The 21,125-nt window shown below is 45.1% G+C and overlaps 1 protein-coding gene across 1 annotated transcript in view; it reads left to right on the top strand.

Annotated features, from left to right (window-relative positions):
• The window catches only part of zfp91 (ZFP91 zinc finger protein, atypical E3 ubiquitin ligase), a 70,196-nt gene that overhangs the window by 37,056 nt on the left and 12,015 nt on the right, over positions 1-21,125 (top strand). Inside the window, exons 5-9 of the mRNA XM_048620735.1 lie at positions 2,459-2,998; positions 9,715-10,047; positions 17,905-17,962; positions 18,595-18,687; positions 20,014-20,094. Of these exons, the coding sequence (XP_048476692.1) occupies positions 2,459-2,998; positions 9,715-10,047; positions 17,905-17,962; positions 18,595-18,687; positions 20,014-20,094 (1,105 nt within the window). The remainder of the gene's footprint in view (positions 1-2,458; positions 2,999-9,714; positions 10,048-17,904; positions 17,963-18,594; positions 18,688-20,013; positions 20,095-21,125) is intronic.

Here is a 21,125-nt window from a genome sequence, read left to right as displayed (position 1 = left end):
AACAATATGGTTACTGAGTTGAAATGCATGCCTTAAAGGCTACAAGAAGCAGGATCAGGTGTCCCTTTTCTAAAGGGACCTGGATGAATATGTAAGAGAAAAATGTGTAGGGCTTGAATGGAGGGATGGCATTTGGGGCTTTATTGGACATTTCTTTCATGGAGCCAGCACATGCGCTGAGCAGCTCCCTTTCATACTATATACCTTAAAGCCAGTGCTACTCTTGAAACACTTTTCCCCCCTCAATTTCTTTCTCTTGTTCAACTCAACTTCTTTATGCTTAAGTATGATTGATGTTTGGACAAACAGTTGATGGGTTGATGGAAGTTGCAGGAGGAGAGGAGGTGATTGATAGTGGTGAGGTAATTTTCAGGGAAGGGGTCAGGCCATGCCATGGGCCTTTGCAGTGTCCTCTTTCCCTGCCTCCTGCCAGTGTTGGTAGGGTTGTTGTTGGTTTGTTCTGTCTTTTGCGGTTGGCCACAGCTGCTATTGTCCAACTGTGGTGTTGGGGCCCAGAGAGCTCATTTTCCATCCCCTTCCAGTGACTCCATCCATCGCTCGTTCACCTCATCACGCTGTTAACATTGTCACCGCTCACTGGCATAGCCACTCAGCTAGTGAGCGCCATCATGAAGGCACTGATTGTTGTGTTCAGTCTTGTGTTTTGCCATTGTTGGTTGTTGTGCTCATTCAAGGACAGCTTGAATCTGTGCTGGAGTGTGCATGGGCTGTGGACCTTGGGGGAGGGGTGTTTTGGGAGGCAGGAAAGAGAAAGGAGTGAAAGGCTGAGTGCTCCTTAATGTGGACTCAGATTAGGAATCCAGTGTCTCGTCCCCATCTATGCACACTCAAATACAGCTTCGGTCCTCTTTTAGAGGTGATGGATGATAGTGCTGGAGAATGGAACTCTGTTCAGTCTTAATTTTTTATCCTGTGCAATTCTTGAGCATTTTATTTGTCCGCTTTATTTAAGGTTTCACTGGGGCGCTTGGAAATGGGAGGGTAATTCCTTGTGCCCGGTCCTTTTTTTGTCAAAAAGTTTGCTTGCTATTTTGTAATGTGCTCCTGTTCTCCATCATGTGTCGGAATTCTTTTCAACAGCCTTCTGATGGTTCCCATGTTGTGCAGCTCTGTCCTGTTCTGTCCCCAATGCTCCTGGGAGTGCCACAGAGCTTTGCTCCTGTGTCCATTCTCTGCACTCTCAAGCCTGAGCCAGATTGCAGAATCGAGGAGCACGGCAGTTCTGTGACACGACCCTGGCAGAGCTCCCCGATTCACTTTCCTTCTTTGGAAGGGGCAGAGGGAGAGAGTCTCAGGGTGTCAGCAACGCAAGGTGCCACGTGTGACCTGGTGTGATACCATCAATCCGGGAGCCTGGGGCAATCATGGACTCTTCCTGCCCCTGGAAAGGGTCAGTGGGCTGACATTGCTGGACTTATGTGCTCTGGGCCTGCCCAGCATACCTTCTACTCTGAATTATAGTCCATTGCTGGGCAGTGGTGGGAAAATCAATTAGCAATGATGCTTTTCATCACTGAATCTGTCAGGTAGCAGAGAATTGTCGGGAGCAGGGGCTCCCACAAAAAAGCACAATTTTGGTGAACCGACGACTGTGTGTAGCTGGGGCAGTAGCCACTGGAGAGGTCTGCTGGGGGCAGAAGAATCACGTGAGATGCCGTACATAACAAAGCCAGGGTGGAAATGAGGTGGGGTATGAGGGGCAATGGGGCCAGAATAGGAGCATCAGGGGCCCACAGTGACCGTGGATATACTGTGCACAGCAGGAGCCTGTGGATCAGGTCAGATTTCAGGGCTGTGAGCTGGTAGTTGGCCGCCAAAGGATCTGGCAGATGGGTGAGGAAGGTGTGTGTCGCTGGCATGGTAATTGCTGCATCCCCCATTGAGAGCTCGCGTCCTGTCGTAGAGCCTCACTGGGAGCTCACGTCCTGTCGTAGAGCCTCTCTGGGAGCGTTATTATAAGGCAAAAGGGAAATTGACAGATTACCAGAACAGAAACAGTAAACTTGGTTAAAGCGTTAGGTCTTAAGACGGGACTGAAATGAAATTAGTAAGGTTCGCTGAGGGAATCCCCGAGTTTTGGATATTGGCAGGGTATTAAGCCATGGATTGATTGGGCAGAGATCGGAGGGGTTCAGGACTGGATGTATTCCGTACAAGGCAGAAGGGGCAGGAGCGACGTTGGTGGATGAGTTGGTCCCTCTTTTGAGTTTTACATGGTTCCTGGTGGAGCCCATTGGCCGAGGGTCTGGATGTTGAACTCCTCCTGTGCCTGCTGGATGGAGCATTACTGGGATTGATGGTATCACACCAGATACTGCCCCTCAGGAAGCTGGCATTTCCTGGTTGTAGGGGGGGAGAGAGTGGGTGTGTGTGGGGGGCCACACCCCCCCCCAAGAGTGCCGGCGCGGTGACCTCGAGTTCTTGTTCTCCTCCGCAGAAAACGGTGAGGGCCCAGTGTGCCGGCTGGACCTGCGTACCTGCAGCGAGGCCCTGGGGGAGCTGGTGGGCTGGGCACACAGCCACTGCCGGGGCTGCCCCCACCTGCCCAGCCTGAGGTACCTGCCAGCCAGTGGCACCACCCCTGCCGTGGCTATCTGGGCCTGCAGGGCCGGCCACACCTACCGCTGGCGAGCGGCAGGGCACCACCCGCGACGGAGAAGGCACCAGCGGCATCGCCGCCAGGACACGGAGGCCGCAGGGTCCCCGGCGCCGGTGACGACGACCTCGGATTCCCAGGAGGAGGCGGAAGGTGGCCCAAGTCCGGAGCTGGAGACGGAGCGTGGTCTGGACTTGGAGGAGGCAGAGGGACAGAGCGATGGGGGCCCTGAGTCCCACTCCGTTGCCTCCCTGCGGATCGTGGAGTGTGAGTTGGAGGAGCAGGGCCCTGGAAGCAGAGGACCCAGGCCTGGCTGGAAGGTGATCCCATGTAAGGACGAGCATTCGGACGAAGAGGTGCCCGATGAAGGACTTGATCCAAGTACGTTTCCTGCTCACTTGTCCCCTCCACCACCCTTCCTCATTCCCCCGCCCACCCAGCACAGGCCAAGTTACAATTTATCCGAGAGTGTGGAATCCCTTCCCCGCCCATTTTTTTTCAAACGACTTATCCGCTGGCTCCGTTTAGCTACCTTTTTAGTTCTTTTGAGGAGCCCAGTTTAAAAATAACCAACAGCAAAGCTTTCGTCTTAAACAGGATCAAAGGCTAGTTCACTGCATAGCTGCTGCATGAAGTCACTAAGTCATATTTATTAACTAAAAGTACTGACAAGCTTGAAAGTAAGTACAGATAAAAACTGCTAAAAAGATGGAAGTTAGGTCTGTCTGTTGCAGGCCTGGCTTACTTGAAGATTTCTCTTTCCAAATAGAATGGATTGAAATTTTGAAGCCACAGTTCAGCAGTTGCAATGGCTTTTGCAGTGCAGTGATTGAAGTTTTCTCCCACATCTGAACTGAGCAGAACAGGTTCTTGGGAGGGAGTGAGGAATCCCTTTATGTTGTTTTTAGGGCACTGTAGGGCTTTGCCTTTGGAGCCTGGTTCAGCACAATGGTCCGTAATCTGTTTGCCTCACTCTGAAAATGTCCCCTTCATCTGTCTTAGTTGGCCAGAATTTATGAAGAAGGGTCACTGAAACTGAAACATTAACTCTGCTTTCTCTCCACAGATGTTTCCAGACCTGCTGAGTTTTTCCAGCAATTTCTGATTTGGATGTCCGTGCAGTCTTCTGTTCCGTTCAGAAACTTTGAATTGTCTCATTTCCTTGTCTAATGGTTAATGGAATTCTAAATATTTCCTTTTGTGAATGATGCTGCAAGAACACATCAGTGTGGCTGCTTTTTCGGCTGTAGTGTATGAGCAAGAACAGTCACGTGAATTTTGGAATTCTTCTCCTAAGATGTTACTTCAGGTTTAAAGTCAGATTAGCCACCACTTTTAAATAAAACATATACCACAATTGTTCAGTCCTGATAACCCTACCTGCAAAATTTTAGTGCTGTTTGCAACGATAATCATGAAACTCTTGGGTCCCAGCAGTGGGAATGACGCAAGAAAGTGGTGTGAAGTATTATCAGATCATCCATAATCTCATTGAATGGCAGAACAAACTCTCTAGGCTGAATGGTCTACTTGTGCTCCTATGTCTTTTAGTCTAAATTTAAAAGGATGTAGACAGTTCGATAGCACAATAAGACAAATGGCGAATTAAATTTAATTCCGAGAATTACGAAATGATTCATCTTGTGGGAAAGATAAAATGTAAAGGTAAAGTTTTAATATATATGCAAAAACCATTGAAGGTGTCAAGATAGCTGCTACTGAGTATAGCCCAAAAGCAAGGAGTTCAACCGATATAAAACAGCAGTTTGGTTTTACCTGAAGTATTGCATCCTATTGTTGGCTGGGAATAATGTGAAGGCTTTAGAGAGATGCCAAACAAATTCACAAGAACGGTTTCAGAGGCGAATAACTTCAGTCACAAACGAGAAGTTAGGACTGTTCTCCTTCGAGAATAAGTGGTTGAGAAGAGATTTGATAAGAGGCATTCAAAATCATGAGTCGTCTGGACAGATTAGATAGGGAGAAAATGTTCCTAATGGCAGAAGAATGGAGAATCTGAGGGCACCAATTTAAGGTCATTGGCAAAAGATGCAGTAGAGATGTGAAGAAAATTTTTTCATGCAGCAAGTGGCTTTGAGCTTGTTGGAGGCAGGTTCAGATGAGGAATTAAGAGGGAACTGGATTACTCTGTAAAAAGAGGGCATGGTTAGTCAGTTTGCAGATGACACCAAAATTTGTCATCTAGTGGACAGCCAAGAGGTTACCTCAGAGTACAACGGGATCTTGACTAGATGGCCCAATGGGCTAGGAAGTGGCACATTGAGTGTAATTTAGATAATTGTGAGGTGCTGCATTTTGGTAAGCAAATCAAGGCAGGATGTATGCACTTAATGGTATGGCGCTGGAGAATGTTGCTGAACAAAGATTTTGGAGTGCAGGTTCATAGTTCCTTGAAAGTAGAGCTGCAGGTAGGTAGGATAGTGAAGAAGGCGTTTGATATACTTGCCTTTACTGGTCAGTGCAAAGAGTAATAGGAGTTGGGAGGTCATGTTGCAGCTGTTTAGGACATTGGTTAAGCCACTTTTCGAATACTGCGTTCAGTTCTGGCCTCCCTGCTGTAGGAAGGTTGTGGTGAAACTTGAAAGGTTTCGGAAAAGATTTACAAGGATGTTGCCAGGGTTGGAGGGTTTGAGCTATAAAGAGAGGTTGAATAGGCTGGGGGTATTTTCCATGGGCCATGGATAGGATGAATGGTCAAGGTCTTTTCCAAAGGTAGGGGAGTCCAAAACTAGAGGGCATAGATTTAAGGTGAGAGGGAAAAGATTTAAAAGATACCTAAGCAGCAACTTTTTCACAGAGGGTAGTACATGTATGGAATGAGGTACCAGAGGAAGTGGTGGAGGCTGATATGATTAAAGCATTTATCTGGATGGGTATGTGAATAGGAAGAGTTTAAAAGGCTATGAGCTAAATGCTTGCAAATGGGACTAGATTAATTTAGGACATCTCATCAGCATGGACAATTTGGACTGAAGGGTCTGTTTCCGTGCTGTACAGCTCTGTGAACCTCTGCAACTCGAAAGGAGGAAGAAGGAGAGTTATTGGGAGAAGCTAGGTGAATGGTGCTTGGTAAGTTGCTCCTTCAGAGATCTAATACACTCTTGAAGCGGCAATTCGACCTCCTGTGCTGTAACCATTATGATGTGGCTCATCTGAACTTTCCTGTCCTGACAGATTAAGTTAGTATATTGTGCAAAAATGGGTGGCACAAAATGAACAAAACGTAAATTACGAGGAATAAAGTTAGAGTACAAAAAGAAAAGCTAGCCTGAAATATAAAAACAGAATCATAGAATGCCTAGTGTGGAAACAGACCATTCTGTCCGTTTAGTCCACACTAACTGTGCGTTGGGCATCCCACCCAGACCTACCCCTGTAACCCTGCATTTCCTGTGGCTAAGCCACCTAGCCTGCATGTCCTTGGACACTGGGCAATTTAGCATGGCCAGTCCACCTAACCTACACAACTTTGGATTAGGGAGTAAATGAGCGAACCCAGAGGAAACTCAAGTTGACACAGGGAGAAGGTGCAAACTCCACATACAATCATCTAAGAGTGGAATTGAACCTGGGTCCCTGGCACTATGAGGCAGCAGTGCTAACCACAGAGCCACCATGCCGCCCTGTTTGATGGTAAGAGTTTCCTATAAATATTAAAGGAGAAGAGTTTGTGGAAGCGAGTGTTCGTTCCAAAGATAAACACTGAGACTTAATGGAAAATAAGAAAATGGCAGATGAATGGGACAGGTATTTTGTATCGGTCTTCACTATAGAAGCATCCCAGAAGCAGCAAAAACTAAGAAAAAGAACTGGGGGTGAATTACAGTCACCAAAGAGTATCACTGGGTAAATTGCTAGAAGCGAGAGCTGATGAGTGCCTGGATTCTAATGCACTTCATCCTAGGGTCTCAAAAGAAGTGATTAGTGAGATCGTTGATGCATTGGCTTTAATTTTCCAAGCTCCCTTATTACTGGAATGGTCCCATTAGTTTGGAAGATAGCAAATGCAACCCTTTGAATCAAAAAGGGAGGGAAACAGAAAGCAGGAACTATAGGTCAGTTACTTTAACATCTGTCAGAGGGAAATTGTTGAAAGCAGTTCTGAAAGGAGTTATGGCAGGGCACTTGGATAATTTGAATAATGCAATCAGGCAGAGTCAATGTGACTCTCTGAAATGGAAATCATGTTTGATCATTCTTTTGAAAATCTTTGGAAAGGACATGTGTGATGTGGATGTACTGTGCTTAGATTTTCAGAAGGCATTTAATAACATGCCACATCTAAGGGCTGCTTTGGCGCAGTGGCAACATTACTGTCTCTGGGCCAGAAGGCCTGGGTTCAAGTCCCACCTGCTCTTGATGTTTCATCTGAATAGCATTCCTCACCAAACTATAGGAAGGTTAGAGGAGCTTTGGGCAGGAGGCAGAAGAGGTTTACCACGCTGTTGCTTGGATTGATACGAAGTAGCCATAAGGAAACGTTGGACAAACTTGGATTGTTTTTGCTACAGCGTTGGAAGCTGAGGGGCGACCTGATAGAAGTATGTAAAATTGAGGGGCATGGATAGTCGGAGTCTCTTTCCCGGGGTGGAAATGTCAAATACTAGGCGGCATAGGTTTAAGGTGAGAGGGAGAAAGTTTTAAGGAGATGTGTGAGGAACGTTTTCCTCACAGAAGTTAGTGCTTGGAACGCACTGCCGGGGGAGATGGTAGAAGCGGATACGATAGTTACATTAAAAAGGCATTCAGACAAACCCATGAACTGGCAAGGAATAAAGGGATTGGCCCTGTGCAGGCAGATGGGATTAGTTTGGAATGGCTTCATGGTCGGCACAGACCTGGTGGCCTGGGACAGAAGGTATGTATGCCAAAATGCTGCTGAGACGAAGATCAATTTGAAAGTAAGTTATGGGGAGGACATAAAGCTCCAAAATGTTTTACATGGATTTCGTGAGTGGGCAAAAGTGTGGCAAATGGAGTGTAATGTGGGAAAATGTAACCATCCAATTGGAAAAAAGAATAAAAATTAACTAAATGGTGAGGGATGCAGAGCTCTGAGATGCAAAGGGATCTGGGTGTCCTCATGTATGAATTACAGAAGATTGGTGTGTAGGTACAGCAAGTAATTCGGAAAACTAATAGAATTGAATACAAAAGTAGAAATGATCTGCTTCATTTATACAGAGCACCAGTGAGACTACAACTGAGTAATGTGTGCAGCATTAATTAAGGAATAATGTATATGCGTTGAAACAAGTCAGATAAAGTTTGCCAAACTGATACCTGGAATTGTCTTAAGAGGGAAAAATTGGAGATGACTTGATGGAGGCTTCCAAAGTCATGTTGTTGACAGCGTAGATGAATACTTCCTCTTTTATGCGAAGAACTAGAGCTTGTTGTCACTGTTTAGAAATCAGACATTGCCCATTTAATACAGAGATGAGGCACTGTTTTTCAGGGTCTTGAGTCTTTGGAGCTTCTTTCCTGAAGATGAGATGAAAGCAGAGTCCTTGAATGTTTTTAATGCAGAGGTAGACATGTTTTGATTAGCAACAGGAGGAGAGGTGGGAATATGGATTTGAGGTTACGACCAAGGGGCTGAATGGCCGACCATCTTTTTTGATGTATGGTTGTACATATTTTGCCTACCTGTCATTGTCACTAGCTCAACTGGTGCAGAGGTCCCATAACAAAACATCAGAGACACTAGAAATCTTAAAAGGGAAAAAAAATCTGTAAACCTGTCAGCAGAAATGTCCGACAGCACCTGGTAATGTGGCCAGAGGGTGGTGCAATTTCTGTTCGTTCACCTCCTGTAATGAGTGATGAATTGGAGAACAGCAGTACTGAGGCAGTTACTGCAGCATTATCAGCAGTTCAGTGTTAAGTGCCTGTACCTCACAGCTGATGCAGTACTTATCAAAAGTTACAGGTCAGAAAACAGCCACTCAGCCAAGTCGGTCATTGCAAGCAGTGCAAAGCGACCCAGCACTGATCTCCCTATAAAACTGACCATTTATTTCGCCGCATCTCACTGTTTACCCTGACCTTCTCTGCACTCTGGCCTACTCTGGCTCCCAGTGGGACATGGAGTAGAACTGTCTGGCATGCTCTCGCTCATTCATACTGTCAAACACTCCCTTCCGTTTTTCTCTCTCTTTCCCTGTCTAGCATTCTTTCCTCCCCTCACGATATCTTCATTCTTGTCTCTCTCGCACTCTCGTACACTTAGTACATTCCCGCATAATTTATCTGTCCATCTCCCCTTCTGTCTGGGTATATCAGCTATGGCTCAGTAGTCAGCATTCACCTCTAAACCATGTGGTTCTGTATTCAAGTTCCACTCTGGGCTTTGAGCATAAAAGTGACTTTTTACACTCCAGAGCTGTATTGCATTGTCGAAGCAGTAAACGGAGGCTTGGTCTGCCTATTTGGGTGGATATAAAATTTCTTGGCACTAGTTCAAGGAAAACCAGCATTATCCCCAGTATCCGAAACAATACTTCTACCTCAGTCATGATTCAAAAAAAAATATTGGACCATTAACACATCACTGTTTGCGGAAACTTGCTGAGCACTTTGCCTACGTTATAGGACTTCATTAATTGTGAAAGGCTTTGAATAGCCTGGTGAACTTAATTGCAAGTAGTTTTCTTCTGTTGTTCTTTCTCTGTTCTTCTTCCCTTTCCCCTCTCCACTGTCTCTTTCTCACTCATAATTGTGCTCTCTATCAAGCAGACTCCTCTATCTCCCTCCTGCTCCTCATCTGTCCATCTCACTCCTTGTCCCCATTTGTCTCCTCTCTTTTCTACTGTCTCAACAGTTTTTGTTTGCCAAAGTCTTCCTCTCTCACGTGCTGGTGTTTTTGATCTTCCTCTCTTCTGATTTGTCATTTTGCATCTTTCTCTTCTGTTCTGTCTCTACCCCCGTCATGTTCTTCCTGCTTCCTTTGCTGTCTCTTCCTCTCAGTTCCTCCATCTTCTCCCAGTCTCCCTGTTTGTGTTTTTTTTTCCTTCCTCTCCCTCTACAGTCTGTTACTCTCTGACAACCTGTCTCTTTCTCTTCGCTCATTTCAGTCGAGCCTATGCCAGAGCTTCCAGTGCTGAAGACTGCCCCTGTGGTTTTGATGAAGACTAAATTGGGCCGAGGGCGATGGAGGGCCAAGAGCACGTGTGAAGAGCCAGAGTCCGACCCCACCTCGGAACCGCAATGGGAGTCCCACTACTGGGAGAAGGCCTCACCCTCTGCATATACTGTCCCAGAAATTCACACACACATGGTCAACAGCCCGGAGCTGTCCAGAGAACGTCCGGCTGAGACACAGCCAGACACGGAGACAGAGACAATGCAGCTCATTTGCGAGTCGGTGCCAGACCCTGACCAGAAGGACGAGAGTATCTCCCTGGCTGGTGAGTACAGCTGGTAATGAAGGCATTTGGCACACTTGCCTTCATTGGTCAGAACATTGAGTATAGGAGTTGGAACGTCATGTTGCGCTGTTTAGAACATTGGTTTTGGCGTACTGTGTACAGTTTTGGTCACCCCGCTGTACGAAGATGTTAAATTATTATTAAATTGGAAAGAATGCAGAAAAAAAATTTACTAGGGTATTACTGGGACAGGAGGGTTTGAGTTATAAGGAGAGGCTGAATAGACTAGGGCTTTTTTCATTGGAGCATAGGAGGTTGAGGGGTGACCTTATGAAGGTTTATAAAATCATGAGAGGCATAGGTAAGGTGAATAGCCAGGATCTTTTTCCTAGGGTAGGGGAGTTCAAAACTAAAGGGCATAGGTTTAAGGTGAGAGAGGAAGGATTTAAAAGGGTTGTGAGGGGGGCAACTTATTCCACACAGGGTAGTGTGCGTATTGAATGAGCTACTAGAGGAAGTGGTAGAGGGGGTTACAGTTGCAACATCCAAAAGACATTTGGGCAGGAATATGACAAGGAAAGGTTTAGAGGGACACGGGCCAAATGCAGGCAAATGGGACTAGTTTATGTAAGTAATGGGCCGGAGGCAGGGCTGGCTCAGACTGAAGTATGCAGAACAGCAGACATTGTGCTTCACTGTAAACAGGGTTTCAGCCCTTCAAACTGTGTAGCACGAGCATGGCTGTTGTTCTACTTCACCATTTTCTTGCTCTGTCCAGGCATATCTTGAATTTTTTTGAATATGTAGAAATCTGTTGAGTCTTGGCAGTTTAGAATAGATCACAGTAGTATGATTTTGGAGTCATGTAGGTTAGACAGATATGGATACTGGTGACAGATATGGATACTGGTAGCAGATTCCTTAGAGAACATAGAACATTACAGTGCAGTACAGGCCCTTCAGCCCTCGATATTGCGCCGACCTGTGAAACCAATCTGAAGCCCATCCAACCTAAACTATTCTATTATCATCCATATGTTTATCCAATGACCATTTAAATGCCCTTAAAGTTGGCGAGTCTACTACTTTTGCAGGCAGGGCATTCCACGCCCTTACTACTCTCTGAGTAAAGAACCTACCTCTGACATCTGTCCTAAATCTATCACCCCTCAATTTAAAGCTATGTCCCCACGTGCTAGCCATCACCATCCGAGGAAAAAGGCTCCCACTGTCCACCCTATCTAATCCTCTGATCATCTTGTGTGTCTCTATTAAGTCACCTCTTAACCTTCTTCTCTCTAACGAAAACAGCCTCAAGTCCCTCAGCCTTTCCTCATAAGACCTTCCCTCCATACCAGGCAACATCCTGGTAAATCTCCTCTGCACCCTTTCCAATGCTTCCACATCCTTCCTATAATGCGGTGACCAGAACTGTACGCAATACTCCAAGTGCGGCCGCACCAGAGTTTTGTACAGCTGCAACATGACCTCATGGCTCCGAAACTCAATCCCTGTACCAATAAAACCTAACACACCATACGCCTTCTTAACAATGCTGTCAACCTGGGTGGCAACTTTCAGTGATCTATGCACATGGACACTGAGATCTCTCTGCTCATCCACACTACCAAGAATCTTACCATTAGCCCAGTACTCTCTATTCCTGTTACTCCTTCCAAAGTGAATCACCTCACACTTCTCCGCATTAAACTCCATTTGCCACCTCTCAGCCCAGCTTTGCAGCTTATCTATGCCCCTCTGTAACCTGCAACATCCTTCCGCACTATCCACAACTCCACCGACTTTGGTGTCATCCGCAAATTTACTAACCCATCCTTCTACGCCCTCATCCAGGTCATTTATAAAAATGACAAACAGCAGTGGCCCCAAAACAGATCCTTGACGTACACCACTAGTAACTGAACTCCAGGATGAACATTTCCCATCAACCACCACCCTCTGTCTTCTTACAGCTAGCCAATTTCTGATCCAAACCGCTAAATCACCCTCAATCCCATGCCTCTGTATTTTCTGCAATAGCCTACCATGGGGAACCTTATCAAACGCTTTACTGAAATCCATATACACCACATCAACCGCTTTACCCTCATCCACCTGTTTGGTCACCTTCTCAAAGAACTCAGTAAGGTTTGTGAGGCACGACCTACCCTTCACAAAACCGTGTTGACTATCCCTAATCAAATTATTCCTTTCTAGATGATTATAAATCCTATTTCTTATAATCCTTTCCAACACTTTACCCACAACCGAAGTAAGGCTCACTGGTCTATAATTACCAGGGTTGTTTCTGCTCCTCTTCTTGAACAAGGGGACAACATTAGTGACTCATATTCATAAGAGATGGAAAGCATGGAAACAGACCCTTCGGTCCAACTTGTCCATGCCAACTAGATATCCTAGATTAATCCTGTCCAGTTTGCCAGCATTTGGTCCATATCCCTGTAAACCCTTCCTATTCATGTACCCATCCAGATGCCTTTCAAATGTAATTGTACCAGCTTCCTCCACTTCCTCTAGCAGCTTGTTTCATACATCCCACCGTCTGTGTGAAAAAGTTGTCCCTTAGGTCTCTTTTAAACCTTTCCCCTCTCACCTTGTGACATCTAGTTTTCGACTCCCCTGAACCGGGAAAAGACTTTGGCTGTTCACTCTATCCGTGCCCCTCAGCCTCCAACACTCCAGGGAAAATAGCCCCAGCCTATTCAGCCTCTTTCTATAACTCAAACCCTTCACCCTGGCAACATCTTTGTAAATCTTTTCTGAACCCTTTCAGTTTTACATATTTTCTGTAACTGGGAGTTTTTAAACTAATCAATGATGGTTTCATCATTACCATGAATGGTTCTAGCTTTTATTTCTAGATTTATCAATTAACTAGGGGAGGCAATGACGTAGTGGTATTGTCATTGAATTGTTAATCCAGAGACAAAAACACAGTTGCTGGAAAAGTTCAGCAGGTCCGGCAGCATTTGTGAAGAAAAAAAAACAGAGTTAACATTTCAGGTCCGGTGACCCTTTCTCAGAGGTGGAGGAAGGGTCACTGGACCCGAAATGTTAACTGTTTTTTTTCCTTCACAGATGCTGCCAGACCTGCTGAGCTTTTCCAGCAACTTTGTTTTTGTTTCTGATTTACAGCATCCACAGTTCTTTCGGCTTTTATTTTGTTAATCCAGAACCTAGATTCGAATCCGGCCATGGCCGATGGTGGAATTTGAATTCAGTTTTTTTTTAAAAATCTGGAATTAAGACTCTAATGACGACCACAAATCCATTGTCGATTGTTGCAAGAATCTATCTGGTTCAGTAATGTGCTTCAGGGAAGGAAACTGCCATCCTTATCTGGCGTAAATGTAACTCCAGGCCAACAACAATGTGTTTGACACTTAACTGCCCTTTGGGGCACTTAGGAATGGGCATTAAATGCTGGCCTGGCCAGCAAAGCCCTCATCACATGAATTAATTTGAAAAATTCAGATCCCACAATTATCGTGGGATTTGGCCCCAGAGTATTAGCTTGGGACTTACGAGTACAGTTTCAGTGATAATATACCATCATTTCCCCCGGAGATGATCACTTTTCAATTTGCTTGTTCGTGTTTGTTAATTCGATGCCGAGCTCCTCATGCTGCCTAGGCAGCAACTTTTTCATTTGTTGTTGATTTCTACATGGATCATGACGATTGGATGCTTGTTGTCCCAATGGACGTGCCTCTCCATCATCGTTTGCCAATATTCTGAACTCTGACACTGGCAGGCAGTAGAGCTTTTTGGATTCTCACTGTCCCACTACCACATTCCCCTTCATTCGACCCACTTAAATTGCTCCCTGTACCATGGTGCTATGGTCAATCTGCTGCTCCACAATATAACCCTCTGTCTCATCCAGACAAGGTGCTGGGCAGCTGTAAGGGCTGAGGTTCAATTTCTTCTCCCTCTTACCTGTCTGATTCACAAGCACGTGATCATGGAATAGATGAGACAATGGTAACCTAAGGGTGTGTGACAGCCTTCTAGAATGCAGTGACTGGGTGACTTGTCCCCTTCCTGATGTAACATAATATTTGTAGCTCTGTTTCCAACTTAAAGTCTCTGAGCTAATGCTCCTTAAGCCATTTCTTGCAAACAGTACCCTGTGGTCACCCGAGGTTGCTGTGGATCCAGGAACTCCCACATGCTATACTCATGACTCATCATCTCAAGTGCCAACTTTATTCTGTTAATTATTTCTTCGATTAATTTGCAGCTCCGCTCCTCGCCTAACTCCCAGTTTCACACTCAGCAAGCTCGAGAATCATCGAGAAGCCCTTGTATTTATAAGTATTTTGAATCGACTTGTTTAAACACTTCCAGAGCATGTTGGACTTGAACTCTGACCTTCTGGCCCAGAGGAAGGGACTCTACTATTGTGCCACAGGACCCCTACCCCCGTACTTATATACTTTTGAAAACCAGTGCTTCAACTTTGCTAAAGCAGAGAAACCTGCTTAAACTAGTTCACTGTCTTGTTAGAGCTGTTGTCAGAGAGCTTATGCAACATTCTGGTTTGATCCTGGAAGAAAGTCAACATCTTTTAACAAATTTTAAACAAAAATCAGGCAAGAATTAGATTTACCCTTGAGATAACACTCCACCCAATCTGGGCTTCATACGCTCTGCGATTGCCTTACTATTTACTTAAAAAGATTTCATCAATACCAAGGCTCAGGTTTCAGGAGTCACCATTGACTAGCAATGTAACTGAACTAATTGCACGTTATTCATGAGCTCCCCCTTTAATCCTGCTTCCAGTTATTATAAATCAATGCCCTCTGAATTTTGACCTCCATGTAATTTTGTATGAAACTGTTAAATTTCCCTACCTCATTTAACCTGTCATAGCTCTGTAAATTGTTTGAATCCCTCTTGCAATATGCCTCTCCACCTATTTTTGTGTCCTGTGCAAATGTGGCCATGGTACATTTGTTTCCTTCCTCCAAGTCATTAATATAGATTATAAACAGTTGCAGTCTCAGCACTGATGGCTGTGGAAACCCAGCGGTTACAGGTTGTCAACCTGAAAAAGAGCTCCTTGTTGTTTCCTGCCCATTAGCCAATTTCTTGATCCATGCCATTATCCTGCCTCTGTATCTGTGGGCTCTTACCTTATGAGTTACCTTTTGTGAAACATCTTGTCAAATTTCTTCTGGAAGTCCAAGTACAGCATGTCTGCCAGTTTCTCTGTCTTCACTCGGGTTGAGAGTTCCTCTAATATCTCAACTAATTTTTTTTTTCTTTATTCATTCACAGGATGAGGGCGTCGCTGGCTAGGCAGCATTTATTGCCCATCCCTAATTGCCCAGAGGGCAGTTAAAAGTCAACCACATTGCTGTGGGGCTGGAGTCACATGTAGGTCAGATCAGGTAAGGATGGCAGATTTCCTTTCCTAAAGGATATGAGTGAACCAGATGGATTTTTCCAACAATCGACAATGGATTCATGGTCATCATTCGATCCTTAATTCCAGATATTTTATTGAATTCAAATTCTACCATCTGCTGTGGTGGGATTCAAACCCGAGTCCCCAGAACATTATCTGGGTCTCTGGCTTAACAATCCAGCGATAATACCACTAGGCCATCACCTAGTCATTGGTCAGACATGATTTCCCTTTCACAAAGCCATGCTGATGATGCTTGATGAAATGATTTTCCAAGTGTTATTACTTCCTTAATTCATTCCAATACTTTTCCAATAGTAAATGTTTGACTAATTGGCATATATTTACCTGCTTTTTGCCTCTCCCCCTATCCTCCAGGTTTTTTTACTTCACTGCAGAGCGATTAGAGAGAGAGAGAGACTTTCTCTGTTACTGTCTGGAGGCTGCTGTGCCTCTGTTGTTCTCTCACTCACCTGCCCAGTAACCGTTCAGGGAGTTGTTGTCATGTTGTGGCCCCTCTGGTCTGTGCAATTGCACAAACCAATCAGCAGTCAATCGCTGGACAAAGTTTGCTCTGTACTCATCTGTGATGTCATTGCATCTTAGATAGCCGCACTGCTTTAGCAAATCCACACTGAAATACAGTTCAGAGTGAGTTCCAATAGCTTCTTTTTTGTTTGTTTAATTTTCAGCAACTGCTTCCATGGCCCCTGCGTTAAAACAATCCTTTTCCCATTTTGGTCCACAGTCCAAAATAAAAATTGTGACCTGTACAGCCAGAGACTGAGCATAATAAATCTCTACAAAGCCAGGACTGAACAAAAGGCTTCACAATGACACTTTTGCAACTTATAAGCAAATCGGTCACCAGTTGAGGCAAGTCAATTGTAAACGGACTGAGCATGTGCTGGTTGTTTTCCAAGAGGCCACGGCTTGTGCTAGTTGATCAAACCAATAAAACTTGGAGACATTTGGCCTTTTGGAAACTAAACATCCCTGAGTTATGAAATATAATTACCATTGGCCTGGTGTCTGTTGGACCAGTTGGGCCATGTATGAAGGCAAAATAGTTGCCTCCTTTTCCTCAACTGCATATGTTTTGGTTGGGGTATTGATGGTGGGAGGGCTTACCATTTTCGATGTTGGATGGCTTCAGAGCCCAAAGTCTGGGAAAGTGGTAAAAGCTGACACAAGGAAGGCAGTGTCCTAATGATACTCTTCAGTACTGTTAATCCAGAGAGCTAGGTACTGGGTGGCAGATGGTGGAATTTGATTTCAGTCAAAGAATCTGGAATTCAGAGTCTAATGATAACCATAAAACCATTGTTGATTGGGAGGAAAGAAAAAAATCTGGATCACTAATGCTGTTTAGGGTAGGAAACTACCATCCTTACCTTGTCTAGCCTGTGTGTAATTTCAGAACCAGAGCAGTGTGGTTGACTCTTAACTGCCCTCTGGGTAACTGGGGGTGTGCAGTCAATTCAGCCAATCTGTGACACCCACATCTTGTGAATGAATTTTACAAGATAGCAATGGCTTATTGTATCATCTGCCTTATTGACCCCCTCCAAAAAAAAATTCAGTTTTCCACCGACGAGCCCCCAAAGGCTCAACTGGACACTGCATGCCTAGAACTCATGAGGCTCCTTCACCTTCTTCCAGACCTGTGATGTTGACTGCCCAGGACTGTGAAAGCAGAGACCTAGATAATGCTCTGGGGATCCAGGTTAGAATCCTGCTGCAGCAGATCATGGAATTGAAATTCAATAACTACCTGGAATTAAGAATCTAATGATGACCGTGAATCCATTGTCGATTGTCAGAAAAACCCATCTGGTTCACTAATGTCCTGTAGGGAAGGAAACTGTCATCCTTACCTGGTCTGGCTGACATGTGACTCTCAGCACTGTGGTTGACTTATAACTACCCTCTGGGCAATTAGGGACGGGCACTAAATGCTCCCTAGCTAGCGACGCCCTCATCCTGTAAATGAATAAAGGAAAAACAAAATCTCAGATGTCTAGCATTCAATTCTTTTAATTGACAGACCGGGGACAAAAGAGATCAACTTAGACTGTAGACCCTTTACAAGCCAAATGGAGCCTGAAATTTTATTGATATAGTGCTATTTGGCAGCTCCCAAATTGAAAATTAACTCACTTTACTGCTGAATCACCTTGCATGTATCAGACTGTACTTCAGATGGAGCTATTTAAGATGAGGTTGAGTTGTTGGGTGTGAAGGAAGGAGTGAGAGCAGTTAGCAGTACAGTCATTTAGTGGGAATACAGACAAAATTGCTGCCTTTCATCAGATTTGATGTCCAGATGTGATTGCCCAAGATGAGATGTAATGTTCCCCTGGCATGAAGACAAAGGAAGTAACCTTGGTGTTATTTATTTAATTTCTTCTTATTTCCCTTTTTCCCCAGTTGACTTTTCTCCTCTTTCCTCTACCTAGGGTTAGCTGCTGCTGCTGGTCTCCCCAATTCCATCAGAGAGCCAGAATTGGAAAACAGGTAGGAGACAGGCCCTGCCCTGCCTCTCCAGTCTTCCCACTCCCCAACCCTTGAGCAGTTTCCAACCAGTTCCCCTTAAATACAGCACAGTGATAGAACCTTTCCTCCTGAGGGTGTTGGAGATTATCTGTTGTCCGATAGTGTTCGGCTTAGGGAGATTTTGGGGTACTGAACTTGGGAGTTGGTGAGGGACGGTATGTAACAATGGTTGGAGTCATTCCCTAGTCTGACCCTGATGAGAGGTTTGGTTCCAAATGTCGTGGTGGTGAAGTGGGGCATTATTTCAGGGTATGTTTGGGATAGTGGATGGCTTATTCCGGGGATGTGACCACACGTGAGATAACAGGGACGCCATTAATTGGAGACAGAATGCTGACGTGGGGCTTACACCATGAGTGTGGGGTAACATGGGGCTTAGACTGGAGACATGGAGGATTGGGGGCTTGGATGTGAGTATTATGAAGGGATTGGACCCGGGATGTGGGTTAGACTGGGGGAGTGACACTACTGGGTGGTGAACTTTGTTTTTGGTGCATTTCGATGGGAATTGATGGGCGTCATTACAGAGTTCTGCGATCATGAGTGCAGTGGGTGTTGTTCCTAGCTTTGACTAATGCCTCCTACTTTTATAGTGAGGAAGAGGAACCAGAGTTGGTGGAGACTGACGATGACATCCCATTCCACGATGATCCCAAAGATGAAATGTATGAGCCGTCACCACACAGGTAACCAGAGAAGGCGTTGGAGGGCAAAGCAAAACCCTTTAGACAACTCAGCCAGTTCCACCCATCCTGCTCTTTCTGTCTTTTGGTCTTGAATCTCAATGCTCCCTTCCAACATTCCCACAACTGAGGGTCTTGATTGGTCTGTTCCTCTCTACCTTTTCTCCCCTTGCCCAATTTCCTACCCCAGCACACTTCTATCCAGTCCCTCCCTCCAGTCTCAGCTGCAAACTTGACACTCTGATCTCTATGCTGCCCCTTCTGCCCCCATCCCTGATGTCATCCCTTCCTCTCCTCTGCCTGTCTTTCTGCCAACCTTGCCTCCACTACTGCCCAGTTTAGCAGCTGTTCTGCCTTCTGTTAACAGCCTCCCTTCTATCTCTCCTTTTTTAAATGTTTTTGTAATGGATCAGAGCAAACCCCCTCAAAGCATATCAAGGACATAACCTACACCTTAACTTCTATCTTATTTAAAGGCAAGTGTAAGGCACTGTGCTCCAGATGTAATTTGATTGGTCAAACTACTAGGCTTTAAGCAAACGCATTTTATTCTTGCTACAGTTAAAACAAAAACAAAAGATAAAGGAATTGGCATAACTTTAATTCTGAAAAGATTTAACAAAATAAGTGTGGAGCTGGAGATACACACCCAAAATGTCAACTTTCCTGCTCCTCTGATGCTTCCTGGCCTGTGTTTCTCCAGCTCCATGCTGTGTTATCTCTGACTCCAGCATTGGCAGTTCTTACTATCTCTTAACAAAATAATAGATTATTTAACAAGTACTCACCAATATTCCAATATAGGAGCATCCCACGAACACACCCTCGGCAAAGATAAATTTAGCAAAATAGATTTCCTTCACTTGTTATCTTCTCCAGGCTAAGAGAAAGGAAAAGTAGAAAGAATGAATCTAGCAGCAGAGACAGAACTTAAGCTTTTTGCAGCAGCTGCAACTCCAAAAGCCCAACTTCAACAGCTGAAAGCAAAACCTGAAACCCTGGGTCCTGTGTGAGCCTGACTCCACCCACTAGTGCTTCTTCTATCTAATTTTAAAAATCCTGAAGCTGTTTACTCTGCTTTCCATGGAGCAGACACTCGGCACTAAGTTTACAACACTCGAGTTCAAGAGAAACAGGACAGAACAAATCCCTGTTAAAGGCACATCTCGTTGCATTTTCCTCCTGTTTCTCTTTACCACATCCACATCTTTCCCCTCTCCTTGGTCACTGCACAATGGTTTTATCATGTTGGCAGTGTTCATGGACTGTGGACCTTCAAGCGCTAACTCTCTTTCAGAGCTCTAATGTCTAATTTGTTCCAATTCTCAGGGAGCGTGGGAAGCCGAGGCGGAAACCACGTAAAGAGAAGGAGAAACTGGAGACGGTGGAGCAGGTGGAGACTCCTAAGAGGTAAAGGTTAGCCACCAATGCCCCCATCGACTGAACAGCATTACCATCTATTGCCCTCTGAGTGACCCCAGTTCCTACACCTGGTTCCAGTGACGCTGCACCCCCCACTTTTTCATGTAACCTTCCTCATCCCCATTCCATTCACACATCAACTGAATGTGCAGACATCAGGAACAATTGTTTGCTGATGAAAGGAAGCAAAATCAGACAAGTGGAGAGTGCATTCACAAGTTGGCAAAGGCAAAGAGTTGATCAAGCAGTTGTGGGAATATGTGGAGCACGCAACTATGCACATGCAGCAACGTTGAAAGAAAAACAAAGAAAATAGATGCCAAACCTTTGCAAACCCTTCAGCTCTTGACTGGGTATTGTCGCACTGTGGGCCGTATGTATGACTTGTCAAGACTGACGTACCCACCCACCACCCCACCCCCACCCCCCACACACAGATTTTATCTGCCATCAGGGGCCTCTTGCGCTATAGTCCCTGTAACATAGCTACCCAGACGCACATGCATGCACCCTTGGTCGATGTTAGTCAAGCCCTGGTGAGGCTACGAAACAAAGTTTGCATAGAGGATGTTTGGGCTTGAGTTAGGTGGAGATTCTGGACTAATTTTTCGAGGGGAGGCAATGGTATTATCACTAGATTAATAATCCAGAGACTCTGGGGACCTGGGTTCGAATCTCACTCCGGTACAGGGTGGAATTTGAATTCAGTAAAAATGTAGAATGAAGGTTCTAGTGGTGACCATTGTTAATTGCTTTCTAAAACAAAAAGCCAACTGCTTCACTTGTGTCCTTCAAGGTGAAATCCTTTAGGGAAATTTGTCATCTTTGCCTGATCTGGCCACACGTGGCTCCAGGCCCACATTGATGCCCGCATTCCATGAATAAATAAAAAAGAGCTCAGAGGGTTAAAATGGTCTGGTGGCTTGCCCTTGTGCCAGCTGAAGCAGTTTCTCTTTAGTTATCAATGCTTAGTTAAAAAAATTAAAGTTTTAACCTTCTCTGCTGGAGGGCTTCTCCAC

This window comes from Rhincodon typus, chromosome 48, assembly GCF_021869965.1.
Source record: "Rhincodon typus isolate 14 chromosome 48, sRhiTyp1.1, whole genome shotgun sequence".
NCBI lineage: Eukaryota > Metazoa > Chordata > Chondrichthyes > Orectolobiformes > Rhincodontidae > Rhincodon > Rhincodon typus.
Note: the sequence above shows the minus strand (reverse complement) of the source record. Positions and strands in the feature narration are given on the sequence as shown.